This window comes from Chaetura pelagica, unplaced genomic scaffold, assembly GCF_000747805.2.
Source record: "Chaetura pelagica isolate M959 unplaced genomic scaffold, ChaPel_1.0 scaffold101, whole genome shotgun sequence".
Classification (NCBI taxonomy): domain Eukaryota; kingdom Metazoa; phylum Chordata; class Aves; order Apodiformes; family Apodidae; genus Chaetura; species Chaetura pelagica.
Genome location: NW_009952564.1, coordinates 577,952 through 593,345, shown reverse-complemented (window position 1 = coordinate 593,345; position 15,394 = coordinate 577,952). Strand labels below are relative to the sequence as shown.

General features: G+C 39.4%; 1 protein-coding gene across 1 annotated transcript in view; it reads left to right on the top strand.

Annotated features, from left to right (window-relative positions):
* Positions 1 to 15,394, top strand: part of EPHA3 (EPH receptor A3) — a 206,558-nt gene that overhangs the window by 125,329 nt on the left and 65,835 nt on the right. The window contains 2 exon segments of the mRNA XM_009993327.1: positions 5,548 to 5,703; positions 6,174 to 6,509. Of these exon segments, the coding sequence (XP_009991629.1) occupies positions 5,548 to 5,703; positions 6,174 to 6,509 (492 nt within the window).

The following is a 15,394-nucleotide window of genomic DNA, read 5'->3' as shown; positions in this document are numbered from 1 at the left end:
TGCTGAGTGGGTGCCATAGTGAACAAGGGAGGAAAATATGAGACTTTTTTTCAGTTTTGTGAATGATGTGATATAGACTGAGGACGGGATGACTTAAGGCAGAATTCTACCTTCATTTCATACACTTCATGTATTTGAGCCAGAACTATAGCATATCAGTACAGTGTTATTTTTAATATACCAAGAGTAACATGTATGATTGGATGTAATTTGTGATGGAAGTGTGAAATGAACGGTTTTGATGTTTTCATTTAATCACAATTTTCACCTTTTTGTTTTCTCTCAAAATAAACAAGAAGGGAAAGAATTACTTGCCCCAGGGAAATAGAATGGACTTCAGAGTTTTATAAGGTTAATCTATGCTGCTCGTTAATGCCATCCATTTTCACAAGCTGACAACTGTGTTACATTTCATTTTGCATGTGCATATATGGGTGGGTGACTGTGCAGCTCTGTTGCTGGTGATAAACATAGTGCTGTTGACATCTCCAGAACATGACCATAATATGCATGATAAGAAAGAGCAGCCTTGTAAATGCTTTTAAAAGAGACTTGAGAACATCGTAAAGATGCCAGGCTCTACATGGGCATTGTGGTGGGTGAGCCAGTCTGTGGTATTCAGTTCCCATCACATCTGCACAGCCGAAGATCATCCTGTAGCTTCAGGTCCAGCTGCTGCTCACTGACATGCTATTTCCATAAGTGACAACAGGAGTGGTTTGCGAAGACCCTCTAAAAGGGACCACATGTGTGGGGAATGCTTCCTTTGTCCTCTCTGCAGGGAAAGGAGGCTTGTCCCAGGGTTGCTGTAATTCATGTTGCTAACTCATGTGATGGGGAAATGTTAAGGTATCCATGACATGTACAGGTTTATGATTTTATTTTCTTCTTGTCTAAATGTTGTAGTCCAATGCCATAATGGCATTTTTCCCTCAGGCTGTTTTATTGAACAGCAGAGAAACCATAGATGGAAGCTTCATGGATGCTGCCTGATGCACGCCTGGTTTCATGGCTGTGGATGTCTGCTTCCAGTGCACTGCAGTGCTTGAGCCTTGCTTCAAAGCATCACAGCTCTACTTAAAGCACAAAAGTACAGCTTGTTTTGCAAATAAAGAATTGCTTTGACCATGTGCAGGGAAATGTGCCCTGTCAGGCCTGAAGTACTGGGGTTGGGAAGTCATCTGCTCAAGCAGCACAGGCATGGGTCTTTAGTTGGTATTTACAGCTGGGAATTGGTGATATTGCTCTGTGTATGAAGGGCTGCAGGGTTTGAATACTAAACTGCTGCTATGCACTAAGAGCTTTAGATTTTAATTTAAAATTAATTAAAATGTAAATAAATAATTTAACCCTTGATTAAGACCATGTTTTCATCTCTAACAAATTGGTCAAACAGAGGCAAAATTCACTTTGCAGTTGAAAAGTCAGTCACATTCCTTTTAGCAGTAACTACCATAGATTGCTACATTAATTTTTCTGTCACTGAAATAACTTTCCCTGCTCTCTGTCTCTGAGACAATCTTATCAGTTATAGCTTAAGGAAATACATTTTCTACACTAACGAGGACTACTGCAGTCCTGAAACTCTTACCAGAAGGTGGCTTCAATAAAGTCAGTGTGGCTGGCATTCAAATAAAAGAGATTGAAATCAGACTGAATACATTTTTTAAATAATATTGCAGGTTGGAGTTAATAGGGGGGTCACTAGGGTCAGCAGGTGTTGTGCATCTGACTTGAGGAAATCTTAAAAAGCAAACCCAAACAGCCTTGATGTACAGTTTATATCAACTCAAGGTTTACTCACTTTTAGTGTGCCGAGAGGTCTTCCTGGTCTATTGCATTTACTTCTTCACGCATCATTCCCCGTTATTGAGAGGAAGGAAAACTTCATAGCTTCTAGAAGAAAACCTTACAAAAAGCAAGCACTGTCACAGCTGGTTCCCATGCATGCTGGAATTACAGATTCTGTGAAGATCTCTGCTAGTCCTTTTATTTTCAACCTGACTGAAACCAAAGCTGTGATATTCACCTCAAAAAGCAAAGCTTCTTTCCATCAATCCATGTAATACAATTTTTCTGACATAGAAAAATGAATACCTTTTGAAGTAAAGGCTTTAATTTTTATCTTATATATCAGAATTAAAAAATTACTAGGAAAAGAATAATAATAGTAAGTACATTGACAGCATTTTCTGTTGGCATCCCCCTTTCCAATCTTCAGTTTCAAGTATAATTGTTTTTTGGTTTTTGGTTTTTTTTCTCCTTCGGGTGCAGTTGTGACTAATCTTAAATTGATCCAAGAGACAAAGACAAAAAGCACAAGACAGCCTGAAGGGGAAAACATGAGATCATGATGCCTTCTCTAAGGCATACTGGGGCAGCAGAGATCAGACTGGCTCACACTGTCCTGCCCCAGCTTCTCACTCTGTACCACAATAGTGGAAGCTCAAAACTATGAAATCCTTCCTCTGGAAAAGAAAAATCCTGATCTCATGTCACCAGGTTGCTTCCTCTGTGCTTCTGTTTCTTGCTTCTTTTTCTGTTAGCCTTGCACCACCACCGCTTTCCCTTAAAAAAGGTCTATGAGCTTTCACCTGAAGGATGAAAGGGCAATTTATTAATGGAGCTGCTTTATTCTTTCCTTACTCTTCCTCACCCCACAAAATCTGTCCACTTCTTACACAAGTTTGTTTGTTTATGTTGAAGTCATTGCTGTATTAAAATGGTGGTGAAGTGCTTTTAAAGTGTCTCAGATAAACAGCCTTACTGTAGTTCTGTCCTGTAAATGAATAGTCATGTGTTATGATGCTATGAATTAATTATGCTTAATAAACAATGGGAATTGTGTCTTCTAGGAAGACCAACAGTATGACAAAGGTTCAGTTTTAGGCTATTAGTCTTTCTCCAATCTTTACATTAAAATAGTATATACAATTATTTTAAAAATTATAGACTATACTGTATGTATTCATAAACACATCCTTCTCTTTTGTATACCAGTCCATAAATATAAAAATGCCCTTTCAAATAGAGACATGGTTAAGCGAAACCATTTGAGTTTAATACCTGGCAGTGAGTTTGCATGGGAAGTTTTGGTGAAAGTACTGTGTAAGTATCTGAACAAAGGTTAAGTGATGCTTTTTTCTTAATGTACTTTTTAAATTACTAATGCTGGTGAGAGCAGGATTAGCAAATTTTCTGCCTGGCTTGTTGTCTTAGAGCCAAGAACTGCTGCACTGTGCCTAGAGACATTAAAATCATCTGAGGCTCCTCTGTCAGTCAGAGGGAGACTGAAGAGGCTTACTCTAGGCACATGTAGCATGGGGTGGTATTTGGAAGGGAATGAGATTTGACTCTTAACAGTCTGCAACCATAACAACAACAAAAGTAAAAAATCCAACTCAATTTCATTGAGCATTTTATCCTAGTGGAGTTGCTTAATAGGGGGTTGAGGCTTCCTTTATTTTTTCAAGATAAACAGAAATTCCCCAAAGGTCCTTGTAGCATTTAAGGAGGTGGAAACACAAGAAATGCTGGCTGAAGGAGGACAGGATGTACCAAGCTGGCATTGGGCTCTGTGAACCTTACCACAAGGTCATTTTTAGCAGTTCTGCTTTTATGGATTGCCTGTTTTGCCCATGCCTTAGAGGCTCAAACTCCAGATTGCTTCCTCAGGGCTTGTAGAAAGAACTTGGAGAGGAAGGTGTCTTTTCCAGCTGCTTTGCTAGCCTGGAAGTTGAAGATAGCAGCTGCAGCCAGGCGCCTTGGTTTGCAAGGGCTGTGAAGTGCTGAAGAGTGGCTGAGATTAGCACTTCCTTGAGAAATGTTTCATGCTTCTCACACTGTATTCAGGGCAATGTGAGGAGGTTTTCCTTTGGTAAAATGTTTCAGAATAGAACATTTGGCTGTATAGGAGTATGTTCGCTCTTTGCTTGCCAGCATTTTTCACTCAGGTGTTTGGCACCAGGAACTAATCAGGAAATTAACCTAACCCAAATTCTCAGGGCTTGCTTCTGGGTGATGACCATGGTAGCTGAGAGCCCAGTGTAATGCTGCAGCTTCTGTCTCTTCCTCTTCACTTCCAAAGATGCTGAGATTTTTGTTCTAACTTTTTTCCCACTTTGGATTGCCCATCCACATTTCTGTTTGAGCAGTGCATCTGTAAATGGAAAAGGCCACATCTCATTATCTCAGACTTTATGCTACCTTTATGAGTCAGTTCATCTCCACAAGCAAAAACAAAAAGTGTGTAACTGTTCAGGCTTTGTCAAAGACTGGTGAACCCATTCTTTTGGCTTCAAATGAGGGACAGGTCTGGGGCTATTTTATCTAAACTTGACTGTCTGGGCTCAAAACATAAAAAGAAGTAATAGGGTTTTTTTGTTCTTTTTTTAAATTTCTCAGTGAGAATATACTTGCATTTTCCTAGTGTGCCCCTGCATTAGGCAGTGTTTGCTGTGAAACCAAAGTGTAGCAGAAAGTGAACATATTTTAAGATGTGCTCCCTTTAGTTACATTGGCGATGTGTGTTCACTTGTTGTGCATGTGAGTACAGACCTGTGGGTGACCAGTGCCACTTCGTAAATTCCATTTGGAGAAGAAGGAATGTCTCAGATGGAAGCAGCAGCTGAACAGTCTGCTGACTTCTATCTCATTTTGGTCTCTTTTTAAATACATTATTTCAGTTGGTGAAATCATCTTGGTGGAAAGAAGTCAACATTGTTATTAGAAACTGTCTGTGTTGTTCATAAAAATGTATTTGCTGAATTGTTCGTTTCTGTAACTTATTTCTTCTTCTGTAACTTAAGTCTTTTTCTTCTGATGCAAACATGGCCCTGAATCAGTCTCAAATGTGACAGGAGCCAAAACAGAGGGAGTGTGGCAATGTTAAAGAAACACCCCCACTCAGATTTTGTCAGAAGCAGCTTTTTTGGATGCAAGCACCATCTCTAGAGGACTAGGTTAATGCAAAAAACACTCTCCTTGTAAAGACCATGCAAGTTTCTGATACTTGCTCAAGTATCAGAAGTAGCTCACTGAGCTTGATGCATGGTCCTTCAGAAATGGAATAGATCTTCCTTATTCAGGTTACTTTGGCTTTGACTTGCTTAGTCATGCTGAGCTGCACAGACATAGGTTACGATCAGCGTGCCTTTGTAAGCAAACTTTGGCAACAGAGAGAGGCTAAAGTTAGCTGTTTATGCAGGAGAGGGCCAACATTTTGGTTAATTAAGCAGAAGAGAAGAAAAATCAATGAAGTTCTCAAAATGCAACATAGAAAATGTTTCTTCTTAGTGGTGCAATACACTGTTTAGCTTCCCAGGCAAAATGAAATGCAAATCAAAGTTGATGCGTGAAGAGCTCCATTCTACCAATAGGTTTTATTTCCATCAACTTTCTCATTATGAGAAAAGTCCTTATTTTTAGACCATAAACACCTGCAACATGTGATCTACATATGTGTAATTCTCAGGGCAGTACCAGCATTGCGTGTTAAAATTGAAGAGATGTTTATGAATTTAAAACTATACACCTGTTATTTTGCAGCTTGTCGACCTGGGTTTTACAAAGCCTCTGCTGGCAACGTGAAGTGTGCCAAATGCCCACCTCACAGCTCTACCTACGAAGATGCATCTCTCAACTGCAGGTGTGAAAAGAATTACTTTCGCTCTGAGAAAGACCCTCCATCCATGGCTTGCACCAGTGAGTAGCATCATTATGCTCGGGGCTGTCATTCTTGCTCCTCCATCTGTACCTAAGCAGCTTGCTTGCTTCCTCTCATTTCCCATTGCAGTCAGCCATCCACTGCCTCCCATGTCTTCTTACACGTTGGACAGACTACCAAAAATTGGTGGGCTGGGTTTCTGTCTTCATATTTTCATTTCTTCTTTCTTGTTCTCTGTCAGACTTGAGAAGGAGAGCTAGGATTTTTTAAATTGCTACCAATATTTTTCAGCCCTCTATCCTGAACTGCACTCTGAGAGTACTGTCTGTCTATAGGAAAACATGGTCCTTGAGAGTCTAGGTCTATAGTCCAGTGAAATATTTTAGGAGTCTCTAAAGGAAATAAACAGAAGAGTTTGTTTTTTTACATTTTTGAATTTTCTGTTTTCCCCCCTTGTTAGAGCACTACAGAAAATCTCATCCTTCTGATTTCCTGTCTCATTTTGTAGGACCACCATCTGCTCCAAGAAACGTTATCTCTAACATTAATGAGACATCTGTTATCCTGGACTGGAGCTGGCCTCTTGACACTGGAGGTCGGAAAGATGTCACTTTCAACATCATTTGCAAAAAATGTGGAGGAAATGTAAAGATATGTGAGCCATGTAGTGACAACGTGCGATTCTTACCCCGTCAGACTGGACTCACCAACACCACCGTGACAGTAGTGGACCTTTTGGCACATACCAATTACACTTTTGAGATTGATGCAGTCAACGGGGTATCTGACCTGAGTATGCTTTCCCGACAATTTGCTGCTGTCAGCATCACAACTAATCAGGCTGGTGGGTCCCTTTCTTTGTTCAAAACTACTGAGATGTATGTACCTTTGTTTCCTTTTCCTAAGTTACAGGGGTAGCGCTGACCATTCCTGTGCTAGGGCAACTAATTGACTTGAATATGCTAGTAAAAGTAAAAGCAGAAACAAACCCAGTGTGTGTTGCTGTCAAAGAACCTGGCAGCATGACTGTTATGATTAACTCCCAGTCCCCAGTTAATAGTCTCTAATAGCAGACTCATGCGATTCCTTAGCCAGAATGTGTTTTATTAATAAAACCAGATTTTAATAAAACACTCATTTCAATAATCTCCAACATAAATTACTGTAGTAATGTTAGTGATTAATTTTGATTAAATAGAAGTGAAAAAATGCTTTGATGTTAGACACATAAAAAGTTAACGTTAAATTAGAGAGGTTTAAAACACTGTGCGTTTTCTTTTTTTCTTCCTTTTTACAAGTTGTCTCACCAACTGTTTTATTGCAAACGTGATTGGGATGTGGAGCTGAATACTGAATTAGATCCTGGTGGTTTAGTTTGATAGTGTGCAAAGCAACTGCTCATGTGGAGAATTATTAGTCCGTGAGGCCTGCTTGAGGACAGCACTGTGCCTTGACTGTCAGATTAGAATATTGTCACTGCTGTGCTATTCTACTGTTTGCTTCTTATTTGAAACGGTTTCATTAATTTGAAAGATGTGAAGAATCTAGACTCTTCTCTAGCATTTGTTTAGGTACCATTTGTTTAGGAGCAATGTTTGCCACCTAAGAGAATTACTAGATCCTGAAATTTCTGTAGCTCTACTCCATGGCATTCACCACCAGGCAGCTTTGTACTGAAAGAATGTGTGCGTGCAGTAAGTCTTCTCCCACCTCCTCCCATCCCACACCCCATGCCCAAAATACCTGTATTTCTGTCTTCCTCGAAGTACAAACCAAGTTAACATTCTAAGTAGACACTCTCATAGTGAGCCATCTTACTGCAGTGCTTTTCACATAGCAGATATATCTCCTCAGATCACCCATCAGCTTTGGTGGGATGCATAAAAATGTGATGACAGGCTGTTTTCTGACAGCACTCAGTACATTTCCAAATGCTCTGGAGGATTAACTGACTATGCAGTAGGGAGATAAAGGTGAATCTACCCAATTGAAACATCTTCTCATGATCTCTTTCTCATCTAGGCATTGCCTTCAGCTCTGTAACATGCATTTTATGTCCATTTCAAACAATTTTCTACTGTAATAGTTACATTTTTTGGATACTTGTGTCAGCAACTTGAGCACCCATGTTTAGTTGCTTGCTTTTATTCTATTTTTTGTAACAAAGATACTGCTTTTCAGCCTGTTCATCACTGCTGCAGTTAGAAATCACCTGGGGACACTGCATAGGATGAACTCTGTAGGATCATTGAAAGGTATTTCTCTGCAGAGGCCTTCTGCTCTTCAGTGTGCTTCCCCAGGGCCCAGAGCTGGCTGCCTTTGCATCCCAATGCAAAGTGGATTTTTACTTCAGTTTGGAACCCGCAGTTCCCATGACATGGCAGAGTCAATGCATATCTAGCAATAACAACTTTGTTTAATGCAACCCACAAGCTGCTTAAGCAATTTCTTTGAGTTTTAGTTTTTCTGCTTTTATGCATAGTCCTTTTTTGCTAAAGTACATTTAGGTGTTGTGGGTTACTACAGGCTTAATTGTACTCTCTCTTGATTGTGCTGATTGGTTTACTATATTAGAATTCCCCTAGAAGTTCTGCAGGTTGCTAAAATTATATCTTAAAAATGTGTATTGGAAGCAGATGGTCTCAAGGTCCCTTCCAGACCAAGCCATTCGATGATTAAATGACTAAGCCCTACTGGATTCAAGGAAAAGCATATTGTTTGAGGAGTTGTTCTGTCACATGGGGTGATATGGCTCAGTATGACTAGATGCATACTGGGGACACAGGCCCTGGCAAGCCTGCACAAGGAACAACACCAGTCAGCAGACTGAGCTTTGGAGAGAGGATTGAAATACAGAATGTCTCTACAACCTGGATCTCCTCAATCTCTGCTGAATCCAGGCTATTTCACTTCTGCCAACCTCAGTTTGAGAGCCCTGTACCCCTGCAATGGGTATCTTGAAGTTGCAGTTTTAATCCTGGGTTTTCAGTATCCATATGCTTCTTTCATGTGCTGTCAGGGCCCATCACAGCTTAGGGAAAGCTGTTCTGCAGAATATTTCTCACTCACTCAAAACACTGCTTTTCAAGTAGGTGGGCTTCCAAGAGTCTGAAGCAGAACTGCAGAATGCTTTATATTTTTTAAGGACAAAAATGTGATTTTTGTGCCAGTTCTCTTAGTGGTAACAATGAGACATTGTACACCTTTACTTCATATGAGCTCAGTTCAAGAGAAGCATTGGTTGGTGTTACGTTTGTTGAATCTCTGAGTACCAAAGGCCTGCTAAAAACTGGAAAAAACATGTCTTTCCATGTTTCTCACCATACACATGGGCATTTCTGCCTATAAGTCCATCACTAGACTAATAGATCAGAATGTGCATAGTACTAATTTTCTGTTTTGTCACAATTGCGAAATCTGCCAGAGTGTTAAAATAAATTTAGCTGATATATTAAGAGTCAGACAATTTGCACACCAGCTCCATTTTTGTACATAGAAACATCATATACACACATGTATACACATATTTGTAATTTACATATACATGTGTATATATATATACACACACAAAACGAGTCACCTTAAATGTTGCTGAAAAATTTGCTGATAGCTTTACATCAGCTGTGTTTTAGAATCTGCAACTAACAATCCTAAGATTTTCCTGGAAAGTTTTCAGACCAAAATAGTAAAAAAAAGATGTGCTTTGTTGTCACTTGAAAGATTTGAAACATCTAGACTCTGATTCTGCTGGTGCTGTGAATATTTTATGCATTTCACAGTACAAAACTGTTATAAAGCCAAGATCCTGTCCCCTGAACTGAGGGAAATTCTGAATTGTTTAAGAAAATGGATTAGATTTTTTTTCTTCCAATTTTCTCACCTAAGTTTTGCTGCACTTTTATTGCATTTCATTTTCCTTCCATAAAAAAAAAAAAAGGTCTTTTGCAAAACATGGCTAGACAAATATGACGGTGCAATATTTGCAATATTTCCCATTCCTTTAAGTTTTTCTGTATTTGGAGTGGAAAAAAAAGAGGAAGGACACACATCTCTAGTTATTTAAGTTTGTTGATCATCATCTTTGATTACCCTAATACCTGCCTTGAGTTGCCGCCTGATACATCTTCTTCCAAATTATTTTTCAGCATTCTGCTGCTGTCCAAAGAAAGCTCTCTCCTCATGTCAATATATTGCACCACGCAGGTGTTATCTCCTAATAACACACATCAATCCTGTTTGGAAAGGATCACTGGCTGCTATGGTAGAAGATATGACATTTGGTACCCCTGGAGCTGGGGCATACTAATCATGAGAGTGCCACACAGAGAGGCTGACAGCCATGCTGTGCTGCCTGGTTTGTTACTAGCATGATCAGGTGTCTGGGCACAGATATTCTTAGGTTTATTTGGTTTTCTGAACACAGTTTATGGGCTTTTTAAAAATGCTTTTGTCTGTAAAGACCAGGAAGTTTTCCATTCCTTGGAGCTTCATAAGTAACCCAAAGGGAAAAGACATCCAATCCAGGGCAGTTCTGCATTTACTGCATTTGGGCTGTAGCAAGCATAATACTCACACTGGAGCCAAAGGAGGTTTTAAACAGAAATAGGATATGTAATTAACTGAAGAAAGACTAAGATTTGGTAGGGACAACACAATCGTGCTACTGGATAATCAGTTTACAGAATCACAGAATCATCATGGTTGGAAAAGACCTCTGATATCACCGAGTCCAACCATCAGCACACCAAAAGAAAAAAACAAAACAAAAAACAAACAAACAAACAAAAGCAACAAAACCCCATAAACAAACATAATCACACACTCTCCACTAAAAAACACCTACAAAAAAAAAGATCCCACAACCTTGGCTACTAGAGCATGCCCTGAAGTGCCGTATCTATATGTTTCTTGAATACCTCCAAGGATAGTGACTCAACTACTTCCCTGGCCAGGCTGTTCCAGCACCTGATACTCTTTCAGTATAGAAATTCTTCCTAATACCCAATCTGAACCTTCCCTGCTGCAACTTCGGGCCATTTCCTCTCCCCCTACCCTTATTTACTTGGGAGAAGAGGCCAACACCCACCTCCCTACAACCTTGTTTTACGAAGTTGTAGAGGGAGGGAGGAGGTTTTCCAATGCAGAACAGAGCCATCTGTGCAGGGACATATATGAGTTGAATATGTTTTGTAGATGCTGCGTGAGAAAGTAACAGTTTTTCTGCCCTGCTATTATAGTATGACATACTACCATACAGGTTGTAGGTATGACTCAGGTATGCTGAGTAAAAAGATTAGTATTTTAACCAAGGACTTAATTGACTTAAAAACATTTCAAGGAGACGTATCCTCTGCAGTGATCTTTGCAATACAGAGGAGACAAGGAGAACTTTCAGAACTTGCAGAAGTCTGCAACATTAGCAGATACTGATTTGTCAGGTAGATCTTGGGAAGCTCTGGCCATCCCACTGATATCCCAGCATACAAAGTGCCATTCCCATCCTTTCCTCCCAGCAGATTTGGAGGAAAGGTTCACCATACAAGAAGTGGTTCTGTTTGTTTGATCTAAAGTCTGTTTGTTTAGTTTTGTTTAGCTATAAACTTATGCAAACAATGTGACAGTGTCATGCCTAATAAATAATAAATGCAGTTCTTACTGTATTTATTGTGCCAAACAAAACAAATACTGAAGGAATTCTCAACTTGTTTAAACGTGGAGAAATCTCAAAGGCAGCAATCACAAAATAATACTTGCTATATTCCTGAAGAGAGCTGCACTTCCTATCTAAGAAATAAATATGGTATCTCTGTATCTGCATAAGTACAGTCCATGTAAGTCTATTGGATATATTTTCCTAACTTTCCAGAATGTAATTCTGGTGAGCTTCCTCCAGCATACTATTTTCAATGTCAGTCTTTAGCATAGTTGAGTGTGTCCTACATCTGGGGAGAAGTTACACCACACACCAATATGGGCTACAGGCCAACTGCCTGAGAAGCAGCTTTGCAGAAAGGACCTGGAAGTGCTGGTGGAGCATCTGAGACTGCAGTAGGAGGAACATTATCAGCAGGTCAAGGAAGGTGATTCTTCCTTTCTTCTCAGCAGTGGTGAGGCCACATGTGGTCTATCCAGCTCAGTCGCCCATCAGTTACCAGAGAGAGATGGTTGTACTGAGGCAAGACTAGTGAAAGGTCTCTAAGATGATTAAGGGAGAGGAGCAACTGTCATATTAGGAGATGCTGACAAAGGTAGGACTGCCCAGCCTGGAGGAGAGAATGCTCAGGTGGATCTTATACGCCTGGTGGGAGCGTATAGAAAACAGAGGCTGTCCTCAGTGGTGCTTAGTGGCAGGACAAGAGGCAATGGTCACAAACTGAAATACAAGAAATTTTGTTTAAATGTAGGAAAAAACTTCTTTAAGTATGATTGAGCACTGGAGCAGGTAGCCAAAAGAGACTGTGGCATCTCCATCTGTGGAGATATTAAAAACCTTTCTAATTGAAGTTCTGAGCAACCTGCTGTGGCTGATCCTCCTTTCAGTGGGGATTGGGCTAGGTGATCAGCAGAAGCTCCTTCCTACCTCAGTCCATGTCTGATGCTTGTGAGCAAAGAAGATAGCTGCAACCTGAAGGAGACCAGTTAAGGGGCTGTTCGGTAATTACTGTCCTCTTTTTAACTCACACTTTTTCATCCATGTAGCAAGGCCTTTTCAATGAAATTTGGGAAAGTCAACTCCTTGTGCACTACTCAGTTTGGAGAGAGAGTAAAGCTATGGGTGCAGAGGGGCTGTAAACCTCCATATCCTCGCATGAAAGAAATTTAGGAGAGTATTACTGAATAATTTGTTTTGTTATTTAGCAATGATAATCTCAAAACTCTTACCGTTTATCACAGCACAAAAAATTTATGCCTATATGAATACGAAAAACCGTGGTAGGATTGTCTTATTTTACAGAATACTTCCATATGATTAGATGGTTTTAGAAAAAGAGATTTATTTAGTTAAATTGCCTGGGGGTTACTGCCTCTTGCCTAAGCTTTTTCATTAGAAGGCCTGCAGGATTCAGACTTATTAATCTGTGTATCATATAGCATTAATGTATGCTATAGTACTATTGCAAACAGTTATTGTGCTCCCCTTTGGAGTTAGCAATGAGTAAACTGAGACCTACTTTCCACTAGATAGCTTTCCCCATGTGAATATTAGAATCCCTGATTATGTAGGGAAGCAGTTTTAAATTGCATGAGAGCATTTAAATTAAGCTACTGCAAACCTTTGCATAGACACATTTGCGTTATTGTAAGAATTATTTTTTCCTATTTTTTCATGTTAAATTAATTGAGACACTCTAAAGGAAGAGTGCACATTTTGGGATTTGAACTGATCTGAACAAATTAGTTTATCAACAAGTTTACAACACACTACTAAAATTTTACTATGCAGACAGATAATTTATGTTTGAAGATGTCTCTGGGCTTCCTAGCTGTAAGAACTGTGTAAGCTCTAGAATATTAACTGCTGTCCCAAGAAAGCTTATTTTATCTTTAATTTCCTTGTACCATATTCAGAGGGCTCTCTGGACCACCATATAGGGTAGCAAATACAGTTGTCCAGGTTATACTAGTGGGGTCACAGGGGCAGAGCAGGGAGAATGAGCAAAATCAAAACCTTTTACAGGGTAGGTGGGAACAAGGGCATTAAGTCTGGGACTGTCCTTTTGCAACAGTGTTTTCCTGGGTAGAGCGGCTACGCCATGTGAGGCTGAATATTGTGCCTCACAACCCCTGAGCTCTTAGCTCTTCTATTATTTCCAACAATTCAGCAAAATAATTATTAGCAACAAAGTTCAGTGAAAAGAATTACATTTTCTGTATTTTCCAAATATACTTGTGCTGATGCCTGAGCTTTTTTTTTTTTTTTTTTTTTTTTTTGATACCTGAAGTCTTTACTGCATGCCTGCTTGATAATAAAATAGACTGTTTTCTTTTAATCACTAAAAATACAGTGTAACAGCTTTAAATGTAGCTTTATGTTTCATTAGTTGTTACGGACTTCAGCCCTTGTAAACCAAGGTCTCAACAGTGCAGCTGCAAATGGTGGCAGCAGCTGAGTTCAGCTACAGTAAGCCAGTGTCAGTACTAGATCGATTCCAAAGAGTTCTGTGCTGTCACATATCGTGGCATCAGGAGGGAAACAAAAGAGGTGTGTTCTAACAAGAGACTCCCTCAAACTCTGCCTTCAGTTCATCCCAGCTCTTCCACATAATCCATATAGGATTCAGATAATTGAAAAAAAAACCCAAACAAAACAACAAAAAACTCCAAACAAACGAAATCAGAGTATAAACAGGAACCTCCACTTACCTGCTGTAGAAAGAAATGCAAAGAAAGCACAGGAAAGTTTTTGTGGGCTACATTTCAACTAGAGATGTCAGAATTTTCCTAGTGACTACAGAAAGTGATTAAGCTCCTCAATTAAGTGCCAAAAAATGCCTAAACCTGAGTTTAGGCATCCCCACAATTCAGTTGTGTACTTGTAAGGTGTATATTTCTTTCTCTGCACAGTTCCTTTCATATAGGAAGCTTAAAGATAATAACCCACCCTGGATCCAAACTGAGACATCTACACACAGCAGTAGTAGGAAAAATAACAAGAAACAAGGTAAACTGTACGACATCTCTGGCTTCCCTAGAAGAGCAGTAGTCAGATTATCAAGAGTCTCCTCCTTTTATCTTTTGTATTTCTGAAACCCACAAAGCAGAACAATTATCCAGCCTGTTTGATCATTTTGCTTAATAATTTAATTCATGCATGAAAAGGTGTAGGAGAACACATGACTGAACTAGAAGCTGTGCATGTGCACTTCCTCATGGCAGTATCAGGTCTGGAAGATGACTCAGTAATCCATTTTTCTCTCTCATTTTTTTCTGTGGATTAATAAGAAAGTGATAAACACACATCAGCCAGATATTTTCTTCAGGTGCAAACATTCAGCCAGTCTGTTACATATGTTGAACCAGATCTTTTTTTACTACTCCTTCTGTTTCTTTTTTAAATGTATTGGTTGTCAAATCTAGCAGTGTAAAAGTACAAAAGGTGTAAGTTTGTTTAAGGAGAAGGGACTAGGATGAAATTTGTTCAAAAAAGATTGAGGATGAACTGACCACAAAGTACAGAAATTAGGATCATTGGTAGGAGAGTCTTAAAGAGTAGACGTAGCTGGTTTGTAATACCTTGATCTGCATGTGTCATTTGCAGATTGAAAATTTCTAGCCATTGTTTAATTTCAGCTTGGGGGAATAAACATTCAAAATTCAGAAAAAAATCAATAAATTTTTCAGTGCTGTTGTAAGCAAAGACTCCCAGGAAGAGCTGTTAAAGCTTTCTCAGAACTAGAATTTTATTTGCCTGAAATCTGTGGTTTCAAGGGAATAAATTCAGCATCAAGTTGAGCATCAGGCTGTATTTCAATACATGTCTTTGATTACCTGCAGGAACTGTGATGTTCTTTGTGTTCAGCCTGTATTCTGTTAAGCTAGACTGCACTTTCTTCAGCAACTCACGATGTGTGATGCTCCCTTTTAAAATAAAATCCATATTTAGAAAGGGTCGTGTGCACTTTAAAGTCTATATCCCAAGACAGGTCCCTTAAGTAGATCTGTCTTTTAAGAGAGACAATTTGTGAAAGCCACAGATGTTTGGTGCATGATAAATTTCTTTCTTTCCCT